Source organism: Adiantum capillus-veneris, chromosome 6 (genome assembly GCF_014529385.1).
Source record: "Adiantum capillus-veneris isolate H3 chromosome 6, ASM1452938v2, whole genome shotgun sequence".
Taxonomy (NCBI): Eukaryota; Viridiplantae; Streptophyta; class Polypodiopsida; order Polypodiales; family Pteridaceae; genus Adiantum; species Adiantum capillus-veneris.
The window spans coordinates 61,233,656-61,255,284 of record NC_140936.1 but is presented as its reverse complement, the minus strand read 5'-3'; the positions used below and the strand labels follow the sequence as shown (position 1 = coordinate 61,255,284).

General features: G+C 41.6%; 1 protein-coding gene across 2 annotated transcripts in view; it reads right to left on the bottom strand.

Moving 5' to 3' along the window:
- Nucleotides 1-5,023, bottom strand: part of LOC147455592 (protein KINESIN LIGHT CHAIN-RELATED 1-like) — a 60,079-nt gene extending 55,056 nt beyond the window's left edge. The window contains exon 1 of one of the 2 annotated variants that reach the window (XR_015188385.1): nucleotides 3,071-5,023. Coding sequence is in view for 1 of the 2 variants with exons in the window: in XM_086514337.1 (XP_086370463.1) it covers nucleotides 3,071-4,863 (1,793 nt within the window). In the remaining variant the exon portion in view is untranslated. The remainder of the gene's footprint in view (nucleotides 1-3,070) is intronic. The other variant, XM_086514337.1, reaches the window with a different exon arrangement.
- Between the last annotated feature and the right edge of the window lie 16,606 nt (nucleotides 5,024-21,629).

Below are 21,629 nucleotides of genomic sequence, written 5' to 3'. Positions count from 1 at the left end.
TTCATTAATAGCCTAGGGATTTTTAAAAGTGAAAGTTGAAGGGTTTTTTAAGTTATTAAGTAAGTGTGCCAAGTGGCACACTTACCAATGCAAACTAACTCTCTCACTCTCACTCTCACCCTCTCTCTCTTCCTAGCGCCCCCTCTCCCTGATGGCTATTTAGGAGGCCCTACTCCCCCATTTTCAGTGTTGGCACTGCTCCTACCCCCCCTATTGTGAGTATGTCCTACGCATTGGAGCCCTCCATGGAAGCTTGAGAGCAGCCCCTTGTGACATATGTGGTGGCCTCGTGCTCCCATTGTCTAGAACAAGGGCTCTCATAGCCATAGCCAGCTTTTGGTGAGGTTTCATCGCGAGAAGTTGCAGCAGGCACTCTCTTCATAGAGTGTGGTGGCTGTAAATTCTCTGTTTTCAGCCCTTAATCACCTCCTTTAGGTTGAATTTCAGCAAAATACATATAGAATCTAGTTCTTCTCTACCTACACTACGCGTACACCAAGTTTCGAGCAATTCCATCGCGGAAAAGATCTCTTTTTCAGCTCTGGAAGGTGCTCAGGTAACATTTTCAGGTTATGTGCAAAAAATTACAGCAAGCATGTGTGCGTGCATTTTGCGTGTTTCTCCCTTGTTTTTGTTGCAGGAATAATTATGCATAAAGGGACTCAGTTAGCGGAAGGTAGACTCTCATTTTCAAGAGCTTCTGTTGAGTTTTGTGGAAGATAGACTCGTTTTTGAGAGCTTCCCAAAATCTCATAGCAGAGGGAAGATCCTCTCAGTATTCAGAGAGTAGCGTTCGCACTCTCTCAGTCAGAAGCAGAAAGAAAGAATAGAGGACGGGCTATTGCCCCGTTCTTGTGCTTGTAAAGATTCTCCCTTAGTAATAAAGATATTCTCTTTATGGGGAGGGACCAGCCCATCTTCTGGTCCCCAATGAAGTGTCAAGTTTTTCCTCTCTCTCTCCAATTCTCTGGAGTATTTGAAGTACAATTAAAAGTCAGTTTACGCTTCCGTATTTTTGTGACAGCAGGCCACGTGGCAGTAGTACAGACCTCCACAAAACGCGTTGACATGCTGACGTGGCAAACTGTACGGAATTCTGCTAATTGCACTAGCTGATGACGTAGCAGACTGTAAGGATTTCCCCAATTGGCGCTAATGCTTTTTGGAAGTTTTTGAAGACAAGTTGCTTTTGGGACAGCTTGCTTTTGAGTTTCACTCCTTGTGGCATCCCTTGTAAGAATAAAAAGGGCCCAAGGGCCTCACTCTTCAGAGCATCTGGACGCAGAGTCTGAGAGCAAAGGACCCCTTCGGGAGTTGTACTTTGCTCAAGCATTAATAGGCACAAAACTATGTCGGATCGTGTCGACCAAATTGAATAGTGATTTTAAAGTTGTGAAGTATTTTAAGTGATTCTCTCGTGTGTCGTATCGGATTCCCGACTTGGGGTGCCCAAATCCTGTGACAATGGGATACTACCAGAGATAGATATGCCCGATTGGCCCTTGAGTCCTCCAGACCGTTAGCTTCACAAGGGGGACACATCATGCTAGTATGCCCAGATTTCATCATGGTTCCAGATACATGGCTTCAGCATGGACAGCTTAACCCCCTTCCAGTATTCCCTTGATGCACCATCGCTGCCTCTTACATGGGTGGAGATTACTAACTCATTCGCCAAGACCTAACCCAGTTGGACACTAGGAGAGCAGGGATAGAACTAATAGAGGAGCTGGGTACGAAGATGAATTTCTATAAAGAACATCTTCTTCAACCCACAGGGGATGGGTTTGTGATTCGACCCAGCTATATGGAATTTGGATACACATCTTTCTCATGGGTTACGGTGTGCCATTGGTCAAATAAGGACATCTTCCCACCAGCTTGAGATTGAGACTGGTAGATTCAAAGGGATACTAGCAACCAGCAGGATATGCCACCTATGCCATACAGAGCCAGAGACGGAGATGCATTATATATGTCAGTGCACAGTGTACTACGAGATACGGGGTCGCTTCCACTATCAATTCAGAGACAGCTTCGGATCCCTCTCTAGAGTCATGAGCTATCAGGACTAGAGATGCCTTGGATTGTATCTGCTTGAAATACACAGACACAGAGAAAACTTACTAAGGAGATCTAAAGAAAGACAATCCCAGAGACATATTACCAATTTCTTCACACCAAACACTGGAGTGACAGAGGAGCAGCCGCTGTTGCAAAGCTCAGCTCATGCTCACACTCGCGGTACCCTCACTGATCAAGCATTGGAGCTAGGGAGATTGAGACGCCTGCGACTAAGGAGAGGAGCTTCACAGCATTGACGAAGACTGCAGCTGAGGATTCGAGCCATACTATCTCGACATCGAGAGTACAGATGAAAATAAACTCGTGACCCATTATATCACCCTCTTGTACTAGGCACCCACTGATCAGTGATCACACATATCCCACACTACCAGCTAGTAGCACTCCTAGTTTCATTTTTTAGCATCTCTTTTTTGTACCCAGACATGGTACCAATTTGTATCGGTTTGGTCTCATAAAGTTTTTGGCCTTTTGAAGACGTTAATATATCATTTCATTTCATCTCTCTCTCTCTCTCTCTCTCTCTCTCTCTCTCTCTCTCTCTCTCTATATATATATATATATATATATATATATATATATATGAAATAACCTTTCCATTTCCCTACCTTCCTTTCCTGTTTCCAGAATTATGGTCAAATTCTCGAGTGGGAGAAGGGACCAAAGCAGATCACCAGGAGCCCTTGTGAAAAGATTGCGACTCACACACAAAAGAGGGAATACTTCAAGTGGTTTGCAAACTCTTCCAAGGAATCCTGTTGAAGGGTCCTATGAGTCCATGACATTTCCGAAAGCAAGGGAGCAAGTCTCTAGAACAAGGGACATCTGCTGGATCATGCTCCCTTCCAAGATATTCAATATGCTAAACATATAGTATCTTAAAAGACAAGGCCATGTAGCAATAACTAAGCATCTTATGGAAGAACAGACCTTTGCATATCTATGTTGTTTATTAAACTTTTATCAGCATCAAAAGAAAGCTTACCTGCCCAAAGTTCTGTACAATGATGCAAGACTGTGATAGAGCGAGATTAATGCAGGATCCTTGTCAAAATTGCTCTGTTCAGCAATTATCCTTCCCGCCTCAAACTTGGCCAATGCCTGATCAAGCTTCCCTAGCTGAATATATGCACCTCCAAGCTGGTTGTAGACATCCAAAAGTTCTTTCTCCTTCAGTCCAACCGCATTACTTGCTAGGCATGTCTCTAAATACGGTAGAGCTTCAAGAGTCCTCCCTGTGCTAAGGTAAATGAGGCCAATTTGACCCTCGATAAAAGCTATTGCTGCTTGTTCGCTGGGATATTTCTTATATATTTCAAGACTAGTTTTGAAAGTTGAAAGGGCTTGCTCTGTTTCATCCAGTTGTCGAAAAACTAAAGCTAGTTCTACAGAGCTTGCTCCTACTTCTAGAGAGGATTCTTTGTTTCTTAACACCTCCAGAGCCTTTTTGGAATGAGTCTTGGCACCTTTCACCTTTTTAGAGTACGCATAAGCCTTGGCTAGTAGAACCAATGCCTGCCCATGACAATGACTCACTGGTGCAGTCTGTTTAATGACATCCTTCAATTTGGAAATAGCTTTTGTGTACCTATCAAGACACAAGAGTGCCTCACCTGCTGCTAAGTCAAGAGAAGCCACCTCTACAGACTTCCCATGACCCTCAAAAATAGGTCTTACTATCTCATGCTCAGAAAGAACGTTTTCAAATTCGTCAAGGCCATAGTAAATGACAGATAAAAGTTTTCGTAACTCCGCTACTTGCAGGGAGGTTGGACCATAACTTTTAGTGTATATAGGTACAGCTTTCAGACATAAGGCAAGTGCTTTGTGAAGATCTTGCACTCGCATGAACGCCTGTGCAATTTGATGATACGATTTGCCAAGATTTGGATCGCTCGCATCCAGCACCTTCTCATTGACAGAAAGAGCATCCTGAAAGTTAACCAGTGCCTCTTCTTCTCTTCCAAGGGACATATTCGCTTGACCAAGAAGAGCTTGAACAGCAAATTGCAAGCTCCCCATTTCCTCTTCCTGTAAAGTGGCCTTCAACTTGTCCAGGATAAAGGCTGCACGCTCTAGGTAGCTAACCGACTTCTCAAACTCCCCTTTCTTACAATGAGCAAAGCCAATTGTTTCCAAGCATGTGGCACATTCAAGAGATATCTCTGGAGTACCCAATATCTTCATTGCCCTTTGTCCGTAGAGCAGTATCTTTTCGGGGTCTTCATCTTTCAAGATACATAACTGGGCAAGTCTAAGACATAAAGCTCCGATTTTGGGATCTCCTTCTGGCACAGATGTCTCTAGCTCCTTTACCAGATCTTCAAGTGATTGTACACTCTCTTGTACCACTTTAACCTGCGTAGTTTCTTTAAATGCACCTCTCAAGGCCTTCTCTTCACTTTTGAACATTAATGTGCTATTGGTACTAATGGGCGTTCCAGCATCTCCCACACCTGACAAGGGGTCATGTGAAAGTGGTTGAGTTTGATCTGACGCTTCCTTAGAGGTTTTTAATTGGTCACTTGCAGTGTGCTGAAAGGCCAATGCACTTAAGCTCCTACAATGTGAAGCTTGGAAACCACGACCATCCCATTCCATGATGACACAAGCCCGAAAGCGCGATTCCCCATTTGCAGAATGCGGATCCAGCCCTTCACGTATGGTCGTGAGGAGTGCGCGATGGGCTCCAGAACGAGATGTAAAAGGGTGCCATGAAAGAGCTTCGGAGAAAACATACAGAAGACGCCTCTTGGCCGATAACGAATGGAACAGCATATTAGGTGGTAACTACACGAAGAGCTCTCTGCTCATAGCTGCTGAAGACCAGGGCCTCCTCGCTATATGGCACGGGCCATTCAAATGGGATCAACGGCGGGATTAACCAGGCCCGTAGATAGGGCGCCCCAGAGGCCAAGCGACCCGAATTTACAGATTTTCCAGAGGGAGCGCTTTTTTGGCCTACCCAAAGGCCTAAGGCCATAGTGATGGGTTCCCTTTTTTCTTATCTATAAAGGGAAGATTGATATTTAAAAATGTCTAATTTTATGATTGGTAGGCTGAGACAGAAAACACTCATTACAAAGAGACGTTAAAAGACGCTCATTGCAAGCATTGAGTCGAAGAATACCTATAGGTTAGTGGGCGATCAATGTGATAGGAACGCTTTCATGAACTTTGTCCAATAAATGATGAAGCGCGTGAGTCTGATCTGGGAATTTGGAAAGCTCAAGATTCTAGAGTTTACCTTATAAGCATTTTCTAAATGGTCTACCGTTGAATCCGACATCTGCAGAGATGCAGGTGGACGACCTGGTGTGATGAGGGTGAACTAGGGCCGATGGCAAGGGCTGGAGGTTAGGGGAAATGTAGGACGATGGTGCAAATCCAGGTGGGCTGAGTCAAGTCCGTCAAGGCCTACATCATTGGCCTCATCCGTGCCAAGAACTATCTGCGCCCCACCCCCCCTCATCGCCCTCAACCTCATCGTAGTGGCCATCTCCATGCCCATCTCCTACTGAGATCAAAATTGAGGTTTTCCTTCCTTCTCTTATGCCCTCTCTCCACGTTTCTGCTTTTTGTTTGCAGCATGTTGTGCTTTTCGCTCTGCTTGCTGACACCATTGGGCGCCCTCCTCGCTTGCCATCTCTGCAGGGCTGAGCCTATCCTCATATAGCTACAAACACCAAGGTCACGCTGCGTTTTTTGTAAATTTGTGATGCAAATGGCGCCTTCTAAGTCGTAGCCACAACAGCGTAAATGTGTGATGCAAATGGCACCTTCTGAGTCATAGCCACAACAGCCGACTGCTCCTGCTAATGGATCTACGCCAGACTGCCTTTATCAACATCAACAAGTTTGTATTATATTTGAAAAGGGTTTGCAAATCTATACTCTTTATAATGCAGCTTAAATTTTTCAAGGAAGGAGAGACCCTCCATGTGTCACTCGCTGCTTCACTTCAGAGAAAACCTCTCTAAAATGCAAAAGGGAGAGTAAGATTGTAAGAAGCTTTTCAGCTTTTGCCAGAATGTAAAATCAAAAGAATTTCTTTTTCTTTGGTAGTAGAAAGTGCTTTAGTCATAAAAAGTCAAATACTTTCTCCTCTACAAAGAATAACTCTACAAAGAATAAGTGTATTGGTTAAAATGCACATAACATCAAGGAGATAAATTTAGTGGAGATTTTATTATTTAATGAGAATTTAATTTTCTAAGATTTCTTTGTCTTTTTGTTTTCAAGAGGTTTTCCTCAAGACCAATACTGATCTTATTTTTTAAAAAACTTTTTATTTCTTTAAAGAGATTGAAAAAGAAAGTAAACAACTCATGTGGTGTCGACTTGAGGTAGTTTCACTTTGAGAAAATGCATGCAAATGAAGAAGTAGTTATCCATGTTTGAGAGAGAGAGAGAGAGAGAGAGAGAGAGAGAGAGAGAGAGACATTGCTTGTGTGTCCATGTACGTGCACGTGCGCACGAGAGAGAGAGAGAGAGAGAGAGAGATTTCTTTCAAGCTCATAGGGTTCCGTTTAACCAAGGACACCCTTCAAGCCCTTCAAATTTCTCGGGGGGGTCACTTAATATATATGCAACTATCACGTAAGTACAACAAAAGGGTTTTTTTTTTCTCACACATTTTCACATACAAAAAAATACCATAAAATGTAATTATATTTTTTTATATAAATTGAATTGTTTGTAAAAAATTCACAGACAAGGAGTTTAAAATAGTCCTTGAGCGCACGTGATCTAAGTCTTTAACAGTTGAATATCTATGGAAAGGAGAAGGAGAGAGAGAGAGAGAGAGAGAGAGAGAATAATAATAATAATAAAAAAATTTTTAATCCCATAGGAACATTCCCAGAAGATATATATGGCAACTTGGGTGAGAATAAAGTTATTTTTGTTTCATCTTCTCTCTCTCTCTCTCTCTCTCTCTCTCTCTCTCTCTCTCTCTCTCTCTCTCTCTCACACACACACACACACACACACACAAACACACACGCACGTGCACACGCACATGTCTTGAAAAAGAAAGAATTTAAAATGTTGTAGGAGAGATCCAATGAGATCTCAAAGATCTATTCGATGGTCTCAAGTCCGAGACCTTAGAGAGAGAGAGAGAGAGAGAGAGAGAGAGTCGCATTGCATGTGTGTGCGTGCACGTGTACGAGAAAGAGAGAGAGAGAGAGAGAGAGAGACGCGCACGCACATGTCTTGAAAAAGAAAGAATTTAAAATGTTGTAGGAGCGATCCAATGAGATCTCAAAGATCTATTCGATGGTCTCAAGTTCAAGACCTTAGAGAGAGAGAGAGAGAGAGAGAGAGAGAGAGAGAGAGAGAGAGAGAGAGATTTTCCTTTCGAGCTCATGGGGCTCCGTCTCACCAAGGACACCCTTCAAGCCCTTCAAATTTCTCAGAGGGTTACTTAATATTTATGTGACTATCAAGTGAGTACTGCAGAAGGGTTTTTTTGTTTCTCACAGTTTTAGATTAAAAAAGATACCATAAAATGTAATTGAATTTTTTTTAATATAGATTGAATTGTTTGTCAAAAATTTACAGAGAAGGAGTTTAAAATAGTCCTTGAAGGCGTGTGATATACAAAATTTATATTTTGTGACACGTCAAGTCAAATTTCCAAGATAATATGGTTATCTTAGAGTAGTAGTGTATTTTTAAAAGGGTAGCTAACATTTTTCACCCATAGAAAATAAATATAATGGCCAACAAAAATCAACCCTCTCATTGGCACCCCAAATAGGGAGAGAGATTGCTCAGTTATGGTGCCTTTTACCAGTTCTTGGATATATTTGTCCTTTTTGTTTTTAAGAGTTAAATCGTGGAAAATGCTTTAAAATCATTAAATTCTCTGAATTTTGATAGGCAAAGGTGCCTATCGAAAATCAACCCCACATACACACACACACATACACATAGAGAAAAATGTCTTAGCGTCGAACAAATGACGCAGCAAGTAGGAGCAAAAAGAGGAGAAAGAGATAATAAAATGTTTAAGGGTGTAAGAATAATCTAAAAAAGACGCTAAAGTTACACAGCAAGTTTTTAACACTTGAATATCTATGAAAAGGGGAGAGAGAGAGATAGATAGATAGATAGTTAGATAGTTCTATTATCGTCCTGGGAGGTCAAATATGACCTATGGGACCAAATGAACATGTCACGTGGTGTGAGTGGAGTTCATAAGTGACTCTCGATGCTCAAAAATGGCTGAAATGAGCATCGCAATAGAGAGTCCACATCGTGGTTGGGAGAGGAAGGTATGTAGGGAGAGCTCATGGCTGAATATATGGGGAAAAGAGGACCTAATGTGGTCAAAAGCTGAGCACTCAAGTAGTGTGTGGTACTCACTCTCTCGCACTTGACGAGGGCATAAGGTGCAAAGTCGATGACACTCCTCGCCAGTGCCCCAACGTCCTGTCTCGCAGCGTAGAGAATGGGAGCTAAGACGAATGGAGGCAATAGAGCGGATCGCACTCAACGGGATGGGCTCAAGGATGTAGGAATGGGTTCGGTTACCTCGTTCTGAGAAGAAGAGAGATTTGTAGTTTGGGGCAACGTGTGTGGTGTAATGGCTGAAGCGAGAACCTCCGGATTTCTCCCAAGCCATGATACATTGGCGTTGTAAGAAGGCCTCATTAACTTGGGAGTCGATCGACGCATCCTTGACCAAGTGACATGCATCCCATCTTCCAAACCATTTCTTGATATCAAGCATCCACCCCGAACTTAGTATTTTGCTCTTGCATGTCTTTTGAACCTTTTGACTTGCTTCATATGCGATTCTAGGAAGTCGATGCAAAGGGCTACGTTGTGTCTTACGCATGTACTCCACAACCCTTTCCATGCCCAAGACCTCAATGGGAAGCGATCCGGACTCAAGAAGTAAGAGCATGTAGGGTGTTTGTGTCTTGACTTTGAGAAAGTTGGTGAGAAAACGCTTTTGGACATTCTCAAACTCTTTCCAAGTAGACTTCCCGATGCTTCCACCCCACACCTCCACTCCATAAAGAAGCACCGGTGTCACCAATGTGTCAAAGAGGTACTTTTTGAGAGCCCAACACTTGATCTCTCCTGCATTGCACATGTTCTCAAATGCATAATAAGCCCTCTTTCCGGCTTCCAAGCGACGCATTGCACAATCCTTCCATTTATGATTGGATGGAACCTCAAGGCCAAGGTACTTGAAGTGATCTACCACTTCAAGTTTCTCATTGTTGTATACAATGCATGGATTTTCGTCATTGAGGGTCTTTACAAGCATAACCTTGGTTTTGGATCCATTCACGATCTGCCCGCTATGTAGGCAAAAGCGTTCCAAGACACTCATAAGCTTTTGTGCATCTTCTAAGGTATGTGCCAAGAGCACTACATCATCGGCATAAAGCAAAAGCATGATCACAGCATTTCCAATCTTAACCTCTTCTATGCCTTCTTGCTGCATAAAATCAAGAACCATGTATTCCAATTCATCAATGAGTAGCCCAAAGAGGGTTGGGGAAAGTGGGCATCCTTGTTTGACACCAATAGTGCTTGCAAAAAATTCTGAAATTCCATCTCCCATACGTAATCGACATATCACTTTTTGGTAGATGCGAAAGACTGCATGCATAAATTCTCTCGGCACTTGAAGGCTTTGCATACGTCTCCAAAGATTTCCTCGCGGTACCATGTCAAAAGCTTTCTTGAAATCCACAAAGCAACAATACAACTTTTTTCCTTTCAATCGAGACGCTTCCATAAGAACTCGAAGAGTGATAAGGTGATCAATAGTGCTATGATGCTTTCGAAAACCTGCTTGGCCAAGCGCACGTTTGCCATTCTTTTCAGCCCATTCACTTATCTTCATCTCCATGATACATCCAAATAACTTTGCCATCAAAGAACCAACCATTATAGTGCGATAGTTGTTCACATTGTTTACATCTCCTCCTTTGTGCAAAGGTTTGATCCAATTTGCACTCCAATCATGAGGCATGCCATACTGAAGTGCAAGGTTAAACATATCGCATATCCAATATCGTGTTTTTTTGCTTGTCCATTTAATCATTTCAGCTTTGACACCTTGAAGGTCACCTACCTTGCGAGTAGCAAGTTTCTCAAGCGCGCGGCATACATCTTCAATGGTAAAGAAGGGAGACATAAATGGAAGGGAGCTACAACCCTCCATCTTATCAACATTGGGTTGCTCATAGAGGTTCTTACAATGCATATACATATCCTCAAGAGTCAAGTCACCAAAGCTCTCAACGCGCTTGCCTTTTAGATTTTGCCAAAACTTGCCACATGCATGTGCTTTCTCTTGTGCTAAAAGAAGTTGTTTTTCGACTTCCCACCTTCTCCTCTTCTTTTGAACAAGTGCTTTGTATGTGTGTGAACATTTCAAGTAAACTTCCTTGTCTTTGAATGCATCCAATCTTAGCAAGTGTTTTCGGGCTTGACTACATTCCATGTCAAACCATTTCTTCTTGGTGCTACCCTTCTTAGACCTTTTGCAAGACATGTGTTTCACCGAAAAGCATTCCTTCGCACAAGAGAAAATTACTTCTTTGAAAACTTTCCACTTGCATTCTAATGTTGGGCTCCCTTGATGCTCTATCATGCTTAACATTTGGTCCACCATATCAGCATATATAAGTGCTCGTTTGATGTCTAGACGTAGGTACAAATGATTCACATCATGATTGGAGGCTACATGCTCGGGCCGTTTACCACACTTGAGGTCAATACATAACATCCTATGATCCGATTCCGGATTCCATTCACCAAGTGTAAAGCTTTGTATGCATTCTAGAGTGGCTTCTGAGAACAACATATAGTCAATCACGCTAGCACCATTGTGCTTTCTACATGTAAAGTCATTGGTGCCTTGCCATAGAGATACACCATTTGCAATGAGCATTCCGGTACTATTGCACATATGTAGAAGTGACTTTCCATAGTGATCCACTTCTTTTGCATCATTAGAACTTCGATTATACATGTATGAGTCATCCACTCTTCTTGATACATGCGGCATGTCGACTTGTTGTGTGTCGTGTTGTAACATATTTGTGCGAGCATTCATGTCTCCAAAAACAATGACTTCACCTTGATCCTTGTAATGAGCAATGTCTTCCTCTAGTTCAACAAAGGGCTGATCTCTATCCATATTCAAGCGAGCATAAAAGTTGGAGTCATAGTGAGGAATGTAGCAGCCGGCCACAAACATGACTTGACCATTTGGTGGGCTGATTTTCAGCCATAAGTAGCGTTTATACTTATCTTCTTTGACAATGGAAACATCTTTCAAACCCTTTTTGGTCATACATGCTACGCCTCCTTGGCCTCTTCGTTGCTTTGCATTTTTGGCCCACATCAAAGAATGTACATCGTATTTGTCAAATCCAAGAATTCGTTGCGCATCATGCTCCCATGTTTCGACAAGAAGTATCACATCGGAGTCATTGGTAAGCTCATCAATGCCAATTCCCGCATTCCATGGATACCCGTTACAATTCCAAAAGCTTATTCGCAAGCGTGAGTTGGTCTCATAGATCATGTGTCCCTATTTGTTGGGTGGACTTGCATCCTCCTCAAGTGACTTTTCTTCTTGAGATGATACCTTAACCTTCTTGCTTCTTTCCTCGTATGCTTTGCGACGTACATTTTGTTGCATAAGAGTGCGATCCTCATATACATTACAACCCGTTCCTTTGAGGTAGATCCAACCATTGTCAAGGATGATCTTTCTCTTTACCTCATCAGCCATGGTACATACAATAGGTCTTTCTCCCGAGCGAGGGACTCCTTGTTTTCCAACTCGATGTGCACCATAAGCCATGATTCCTGACATGCCAAAGTGTGTAGCAAAAAACTCTTCAATAGCAACCGCAAGAGATTGGGGTGTTTCCATGCTTTCCTCCTTGATTCCACGAATGACGATGTTCTTTGAGCGTTTTTGTCGTTCTTGCAATTCTTGAGTGTCCACATTCTCTACATTCTTTGCTTGGACAACGGCTTGCGTGATAGGAGATGTAGAAACCACATTATCCTTACATATATCAGCCCATGATTTGGATGCATTTCTCATCTCACATACATCATGTCGTATTGTATCTATCGTTTCCTCTTTCAATACATGATCACTCTCAACTTTGCTCAAGTGCTCTTTCACTACATTCATGTTCACAAGAGAGCGTTTACATTCTTGAACTTCATTCTCAAGATGCATCAAGCGTGTTGTTTGCATTTCAAGAACCTTCTTGAGGTGCTCATTCTCCACAACGAGAACTCTTAAAGTACCATTCTCCATTGCAAATGCGCGCAACTCTTCACCTTGCTTGTTGACGGTTTCTTGTAACGAGATCAAGTAAGCCATGATCATTGCTTCCGTTGTTGTAGACGATGTGGTTGGATTAGCATCCAAATTCCTTGGAGATTTTGCATCATTCTCCATGGCGAGTGTGGCTTTTCCACCCTTGCGAGTTTTTTTGAAATAACGCAAAAAACATTTCCAGGGTGTCTACGGTTTGCGTTGGGATTGCCCTATGGGTCACTATGGCGCTTACCACGCCGATGGCTAGGTGGATTGTTAATGCAAGCAAGCAGTCCGAATTGACTTTATCAACTCACGTACAGTTAATAAAAAGACGCTAGCGCTTCTACAAAGCGGCCTAGCACACACCTACGAGCTCTTTGGTTTCCTCGCTTTCGGATTCAGAGAAGCTGTCTGACATTGCCTTCAAGTCGGCAACAAAAACGCAAAGTTTTGACAGTTTTTTCAGTTCTGAGATGCTGTTACAGCAGAGCCTTCCATTACACAGAAAAATTCTGTCTTTACATCAATGCGTAGAGGGCTTCGTGCTCTTCGATTGAGGCTATAGATCACCTAAATCAGAGTTCGGATGAGCAAGTTATGGTCAAAAGAGAGCGAGAGAGAGAGAGAGAGAGAGAGAGAGAGAGAGAGAGAGAGAGAGAGAGAGAGAGAAAGAAGAATAATAATAATAATAATAAATTTTTTAATCCCATAGGAACAATCCCAGAAGATATATTTGGCAACTTGGGTGAGAATAAAGTTATTTTTGTTTCATCTTCCAACTCTCTCTCTCTCTCTCTCTCTCTCTCTCTCTCACACACACACACACACACACACACACACGCGCGCGCGTCTTGAAAAAAGAAGAATTAAAAATGTTGTAGGAGCGATCCAATGAGATCTCAAAGATCTATTCGATGGTCTCAAGTTCAAGACCTGAGAGAGAGAGAGAGAGAGAGAGAGAGAGAGAGAGAGAGAGAGAGAGAGAGAGACCAATCATAGCCATCTATACTTTTCTTTACAGAGATTGAAAATAGAAGTTTGCTCATCATTTTCATGCATTGACTTGAGGTCATCACTTCAACCGCACTGCCAATTTTTCAACTACTATACCACGATGGCAAGTCATATGTGTATGCACCCATGAGCTCCATGAAAACTGCTATCCATCTAATACGTGTGTGTGTGTGTGTGTGTGTGTGTGTGTGTGAGAGAGAGAGAGAGAGAGAGAGAGAGAGAGAGAGAGAGAGAGAGAGAGAGTTTGGGGGGGGGGGGGCATGAAGGGAGCATAAAAGTTTTGAATGTCATAGTTATTGTACTATAACAACAACAAGAGGCTTCAAGACCTATGTGACAAATCTTTGATATAAGAATATATATATGTACATACATACATACATACATACATACATATATATATATACACACACACACACACACACACACACACAAATACACATATATACATGTGTGTGTGTGTGTGTGTGTGTGTGTGTGTGTGTACTCAACTAGGGTATGATACTCATATTCTCAAATTTTCAAGGAACATAATGTGTACACAAAAAGAGGTTGTCCTACATTGCCTCAATGTTCAATCACACATTTAATAGAGCAACAATTAAGCCAAATGGTTGATATAGTATAGATTGTGCGCAAGGAAACATGCTCAAGCTGGTCGAATACAATCTGCTCTCTCAAAGAGGAATATGGTTTTGTAATTAGAGGATAAAGATAGATAGAGATCAATGGCATGCATGATTTTAATCACAACCTCAATTTTACACCACGTCCTTCAGTTGAGCATGATGGCCAAAACTCCCACAAAAATAAACAATCGAGCAACCTTACTTTGCTTTCATTTCTATCACATTTTAAGATGCAAATTATGTGAAAGTGTACATGAACAAATAGTGTGCACCTTATCATACTAAGATGCTTATGTATTGTTGTGATTTGGTGATGACGTAAACCATTACCATGCTTGTGAACATAGATAGAGATCCAAGAGAAGCATCTAGAGAACAGCATAGATGTAATCACATTCTTAATATTAAAAGAGCGTCATCTCATCTCTCTGAAACTTGAAGTGTTTTTGGTACATTGGAAACTATGAGCCCTTATATTTTCACAACTCTACTCTTAGACATGAATAGTTTCATAATTACACATTGTAGAAATTATGGGCCTTCATCTTTAAAAACTTGTTGGCTTACCCAGTTTATACTTCTCGACTTGGTAGCACTTTTGTCAACTCTAGGTAGACCAAGGGAAAGATGGTCTTCTTGCGATACAAGAAGTTATGATGTACACTTCTATCATGTCTTGCTCATAAGAAAGACGCAAGGATAGAAGTAAGTAAGAGAGTGGAGTAGAGAGATAATGTGTTCCTATTGTTGAAACCAATTCTAGAACGCACTCCATTTAAAAAAAAAGCTTTATTGTTACATTGATTCCAAACGGCTCTCTTCATACCATGCTAACTTACCTAATCTATATAATCAACATTGGTAGCATTGCTAAACCAAGATACACAAGAAGGAGGAGACTCTCTCTCTCTCTCTCTCTCTCTCTCTCTCCCCCCCACAATAGAAGTAGAGCACTCCTAAGTTTTTTGAACAAGGGCTAGCATCTTATGAAAACAATGTCTATGAGAAGCTCCCAAGCTTGGTATCAAAGAATGCTTTGTATAATCTTACATATATTTATGTTTGTTAGAATCTTCAAGAGGTTGTGTAATGAGTTACTTTTAGAAATGCAATAGAATATACATGTAGGAATAGAGTATTGATAATGTTTCACTTGGAAGAGAAGATATCCCTACAAGATTAGTAACGATGTTTCTTTGGCCGCAGCAATGCGCGGGTCACATAATAGTATAATACAAACAAACAATTGAAGTTATGCCTTCCTGCAACTTCTCAAACAATTGAAGTTATGCCTTTATTATCTGCAAATAACCAATTATATACTGGTGCAAATAATAAATTCTCGTCACTCACTGTCAGACATATGTCTTTTTATCTGCGCCAGTTTATCTGCCGCTCAATTTTTTATTGTCTGGCGAGAATTTATAACCAATTTTTAGTGCAACTTCTCAAACAATTGAAGTTATGCCTTCTTTAATTGCTCCAAAAGGTCTCGGTGGTAAAATAACCACGTGTTTAAAATTTCACGAAGACTATTGAGAAGTCTGACTCATGATGGATGAACCTCTTGGCTTCATAGTTTTTGGTGTCATGGTTTGAATCCTATAAATTATTACAACATAAGTACAAAATAGAAGCCTTTTTCTAATAGCAGATATGACAGCCTTTTTTTACTTGTGTGTGTTTGCAAATTTGACACAAATATATAATCCTTGTATTCATGGTTATGTGTGTTTGTGTGCATGGTAGGAGGGGGAGAGAGAGAGAGAGAGAGAGAGAGATAGAGAGATTTAAACTTAAATTTTAGGCAAAATAACCAAAATACCCCTCTAATTTGTGGAAATTCTTATAATTCCCCTCAAATTTCAAAAATTCCCAAAATACTCCCAATATTTTGTCATAAATTCTTTAAATGTCCTTCAAATTTTCCAACATGCCCATGGTTGTAAGTTTCTCCAAAAATAAAATTTTTGCAAGTTTTCATAAGCAGACTGATTGTCTATCACGCAAGCTGCAAAAACTAGAATTTTGGGTTGGTGATGTAGGTTTTGGAGATGAATCGCTTCATTATTTTTAGACAATTACCTTTTTGGTGACGTAATTTGTGACCTTGCATTGCATGCAGAACACACACAAACGGATCTCCATTGTCAAAAAGGAACAAAGATTCGAAAATCTTGAACAATCCAACCAAAATACATACAAGGATATTTTGGGAATGTTTGAAATTTGAAGGGTATTTTGAAAATTTCTCTTGTGTTGTCTTGTGTTGGAGTGTTGGTCTTTCCCGCGAAACCAACTTTTAGTTGTTATGTATATGGCAGGCCTCGTGATTTTATCACTTTTTTTTCACTTGTTTTGTTAGAGCGGGGGACTATAACCTGCGCAGGGCACATGAGTGGCGAGAGCAGGCGAGTAGCCACGTCGTCTACGCCTTGCATCAGTGCGAGGGGGTTCTGAATTGTCACTATGGTGCTGCGGTGAGAGGGAAGGCGGCTTGGGTTGCTGCCGGCCACACACACGCGCCTTGGGTTTAGGGATTTGTGTCGTGAAGGGCTTGGGTCCTTTTAGGCTTTCAATCGACGCTAGCCCTAGCCCACGATCACTCTTTCACTTTCTGTCTCTCTCTTACACACACGTGCTACATTCGATTGGCCCGTCCAACAAAAGGTCAAAGGAGGTACGCAGGCGTCTTGACGCACATTCCCTCATTTAGGAATCAAGGAGATTCAGCATGCCGGTCTTTTAATCAATGACTGACCGTTTTTGAAATTGAAGAGGATTGGCAAGCACTCAGAGCACTCTTGGATGAGGTATGTTGGTCATACTTGCCTTTGTTATGGGCATATATCTAGCTCTTAATGATGTTTCTAGCCATTTTCGTTCATGGATTGTATTGTTAGTTAGAAGGGGCCATATACAATGGGAAAATTTTCAAAAAATACAAGAGACCTGAATGAAAAGCGTCGTGGCAAAGGGGTTAATGGAGCTTCATCAAGCAAAGAGGCTTGTGTCCAAAACACAAGTCACCTATTAGCAATGGTAAGCTCCACATTTGAGGATATGGAGAGAGAGAGAGAGAGAGAGAGAGAGAGAGAGAGAGAGAGAGAGAGAGAGAGAACACGTTGTGATGCATAGGTTTGCCCTTATTACATTGAGGATATTAGAGGTAAGGATGGTGTCCTTGTGTGCTATTTCCGTGTAGCAAAAGAAAGTCCACCATGGGGTAAAGCATGGGATAAACGTGTCGATATCATTCGACATATCCAAGAGAAGCAAGGCCTCACAATCGACATTCCTCATAGAGCCGTAAGTTGACCCAAGGATAGCCAACGCATCCCATTGCCAACCAAGTCACGGTCACATAAACAAGCAACAACTCGATTTCAAAGCATCGAAATGCGTGTAAAGCTCACAAGACAAAAGCATCGTAAAGATTTAGAAGATGGAACAGATAAGAGATGGTCTTTTAGTTCTCTTAATGACAAAATACCTTACGAGGAATGGAGAGTGCAATATTTGAAAGAAGAAATGACGGAGTGGGAGAAATGTTATGAGCACGTATAGAGCTACAAGAGAGCGGGAGGAGGCGCTCACAATATACAATAACTTGAGAATTGATGATAAGCTTAATCTTGATTACTAGATTTAATACTTTATTAAGAGAGCTAGATATAAGACTTGGATTACATGACTTGAGTACAAGACAAGTCTTGATTGCAAGGACAAGACTTGAACGTAAGACAAGAAGTAGAAGAGGGTTTTCCTCGTAGGAGCCTCATAACTGGTGTTGGCAAGACTGAGGGGCTTGTGGCCCAAGACCCCTATTTATACTAGTGCTTGAGGAGGTTACTTGAGGAGGTTAGAACTTTCTAGGTTCTTCTTAAGGAGGTTAGAATCTTCTAGAACCTTCTTGATTCTTCTTCAACTTTCTAGAGCTTTCCAAAAACTTCTAGATTCTTTCGGAATCTTCTCCAAGCTTTTAGAAACTTCTTGATCCTTCTAGTTCTTCTAGAACCTTCTAGATCCTTCTTCAACTTTCTAGAGCTTTCCAGAAACTTCTAGATTCTTTCGGAATCTTCTCCAAGTTTCTAGAATCTTCTTTATACTTTTAGAACCTTCTAGAATCTTTGTGCACGTATGTCGCACGTGTCAATGCAAGGAACTTGCCGATACACCGTGTGCGAGCCACAAACGGCTCCAAGCACACAACAAGCCTAAACTAGTAAGCTCAAAGAAGGCGATGGTGTGTCACTCACCACTCTACGCTTACTTCATGGAGGATTCCTCGCCGCGAAGAAGAGGGAGACGCCGCTACGCCGCGCTCAACCGCCTTGCCGCCGTCGTGCCTTCGTAATGCTCGATCGCCCACACACTCCCTCTCTCTCCTCTCTCACTCTCTCTCTCTCACACACACACACACACACACACACACAAAGAGATGAAGAAGAAGAAGAAGGAGATGGAGTAAGAGCACTCTTCTATTGCACAAATGAGAGAATGAGTGAATTTTAGGTTTAGTTGACTTTTATATGAGCTTGTCCCATTCACACTTGGGCGCCCATGCTTAGCCAACTAATCCCTTGAATGTTCCAGTTAGAGTGCGCCTCTTGTCGGCGATCACTCTTACCCTTTTCCTATTGGACCGACAAGCCCGGTACCTGACTCTACCAAATAAATAATACAATGTCCGCCGTATGTTACAACGTCCGTCTCGTAGGTGATAGGGTGTCCGTGAGCTGTGAGGGTTAACATGCCCCCCTTCCTGATGTAGATTCCGTCCTTGGAAGCTATTGAGTTGAAGCTTGTTCGTCGAGGTGGAAGAGCATTTGAGATGAATGTCCTTAGCCTTCTTCAGTCACTGCAAAATCAAACAACATTGGCACAGTAATTGCATTCTCATAAGTGATTAAAAAGTATATGCAGTTTTAGGCAGACAAATTGATTGGTAACAGAATTTTAAACAAGTTGTCAGCAATAAACATTAAATTGCAATGTAATTAAATGCATAAACAGATGTAAAGGTAAAAAATTAAACAAGTCTGTGGTCGCTAATTTAACGGTCGAAAGGCACTAGAGATCGACTATTAATACCATGGGTAAGCTTCTTAATTTTCTCTGGTCAATTAAGCTGTTTAATCGCAAGAGCCAAGTATTTCATGTTCGAGGGCTGACTAGAGGCTATACCTAGAAGACCTTGTAGTTAAGCTACGATAAAAGGAATTTCTCATGAAATCATTGCCTGACTGATTACCTTTTCTTTGACCCCCCAAAGTCTTTTCACAATGATTCAATTTTGATGTGTGTGCTTATTTTGTATGCCTTGGGTTTTTTGCTTTTCAAGGAAAAGCGCCCACGCTGGGAACCTCTAGGGCTCTAGTACCATAGGCGATACATGTGAGTGAAGTACCAAATCAAGCTGAGATTTCTCTTCCATCTTAAGATTTTACATTGTGGAACTTTGATTTTTTGTTTGTTCATTTTCATCATTTTAATTTTGTAACTTTGGAGGGTCATATAACACTGATACACCTCTCCAGGCTCATCACACTAGTAAACTCCCTTTATAATACTTAAGCTAAAGGTCAATAGGGACAGCCCACTAGAAAGCCCTAGTACATTTCACACAATGCTGCCTAAATCGGTAAGAACCTAAGTAACCATTGATTACTAGGAAGGCATTCCCCATGATATTAAGAGAAGATCTCTAACACCTAACTTGGTCAAACTAGCTTAGTCGGACTGCTTGACTTTTAAATCTAGACAAGTGACTATGACAAAAAATTACATTGAATTTAATGTTTGATACTAAGCAAATGTGCTGGATATTATGCTACCAATCACAATCAAAGCAGACAATCATAGATGCAACAAAGATAAGGGGCAATGCTAATGGACAAGAAACACCTGTTTGTGTCGATGGTCGCGCTTGATTTGAAGAGTGAGTCGAGATAAAGATTCCATGAAGGTCCAAATCCTAACAACAGCAACACGCTCCTGTACACACTAGGAAACACAAGGAATACCTCTAGGAGGCACATCAGTGGGAAAAAAGAACTTTGCTAATCACTCAACTCTAAAACAGAAACACTCCTATTGTATTAATCGTACCTACCCTCCATCACTCGAGTGATGGGGATCAAAGGTATTTTATGACATAGGTTTCTGTTTTAATGTACCGGATGTGAATGTGTAGGTCTGAGTCAATGTTTTGACTTTTATTGTGCATACTTGTTTGCTAATTGCTCTTGCTCTTTATTTTTTTATTTTTTTGTGAGTATAAGGCTTTATATATATACATTCCCTAAGATTGGTGATTGAGAGGTCAGGGAAACAAGGTTGAGAGGGGAGTGAGTGAATGATGACTGTCAGCAAACATTCCCCCCTTCCTTGGGTAGATCATATCGTTTGAAATGTGCTCGTCACCCTTTGAAACCAATCGTTCCAGTTGGTAATAGGTGAGGATTTTTGCCAGTAGTTTTATATTACCTTAGGTGCCTCGTCAAGTTGCAAGGGTGGTAAGGTACTCTCCCAGGATCGGACTTGAAGTGGTTCATCAGGTGATTCTTGAACACTGGGAAGTGTGGATGCCTTTGTAGCTTTATGGAGGTCTACTATTGTAGGTGGAGGCTATGGAGAAGCTTTTACCTCTATGGATACATTACATGAGGAGCTAGAAGCTTCATGGGACTCCCCCCTTCCTGAGCTAGGTGGAACAAATTGTTCTTTCTTCGGTACCCAAACTAGCTCGGGAGTGGGTGTGTAGCATTTTGTGATTTTTTTCTTTCCACAATCGTTGATTTGTTTTGGAGCTACGGGATTGGGCTCACATGGGTCAGGTGACAGGTAAGAATACAATTTACGTTTTGGCACCCAGATTTGATCATTTCCTTGATAGTAGCCTTGGGCTTCCAATAGTCGTTTAGGAATCCAACGCCACGTTTTTTTACTTTTCTTAGAGCGAGTGGGATGTTTCTTACGAGGCTTCTGTTTTTTAGCACTAGCTATGGTCGCTAAAGAAGCTTTAGGGACCCACTTGTATGTTTTCTTTGTTAGATGAGGATGAGTCTTGTCAGAAGCTATATGCACTACTTGTAGCATATTTAAAGGTACGGGCATTTCATCCCCCTCAGGTGTTACCCAGGTCGTCCCCGTATTTCCCCAAGTGTCTATGGTTGCTACTAGGTGGACCCAATCCACATTGTCTGACTCAGTCATCCCAGGTAGTACATCCATGTAAGGAGAATCTTCCCCAACATCAGTGTCCGCTTTACACGTGTAGCAATACTGCAATGGGGCCGAGTGAACTGTGGTGTCAGATCTATGATCAATTATAAACCTATTTCCTAGAGGATGTGCTCGTCCCGTCACAAGATCCACTCGAATGATAGAATCTTGGAACTGCAAGTAGACATGGTTTTTAGACCAGCCATGTACCATTTTTGCTTCCCTCATGAAAGGACGTCCTAAGATCATCTCCGATGCCATAGTGTGTTTGGAGAAATCCATAACAATGAAGGTAACTCTTATTTTATGTCCAAAGACCTTGATCTTGAGATCTTCTAGCATCCCAATAGGTT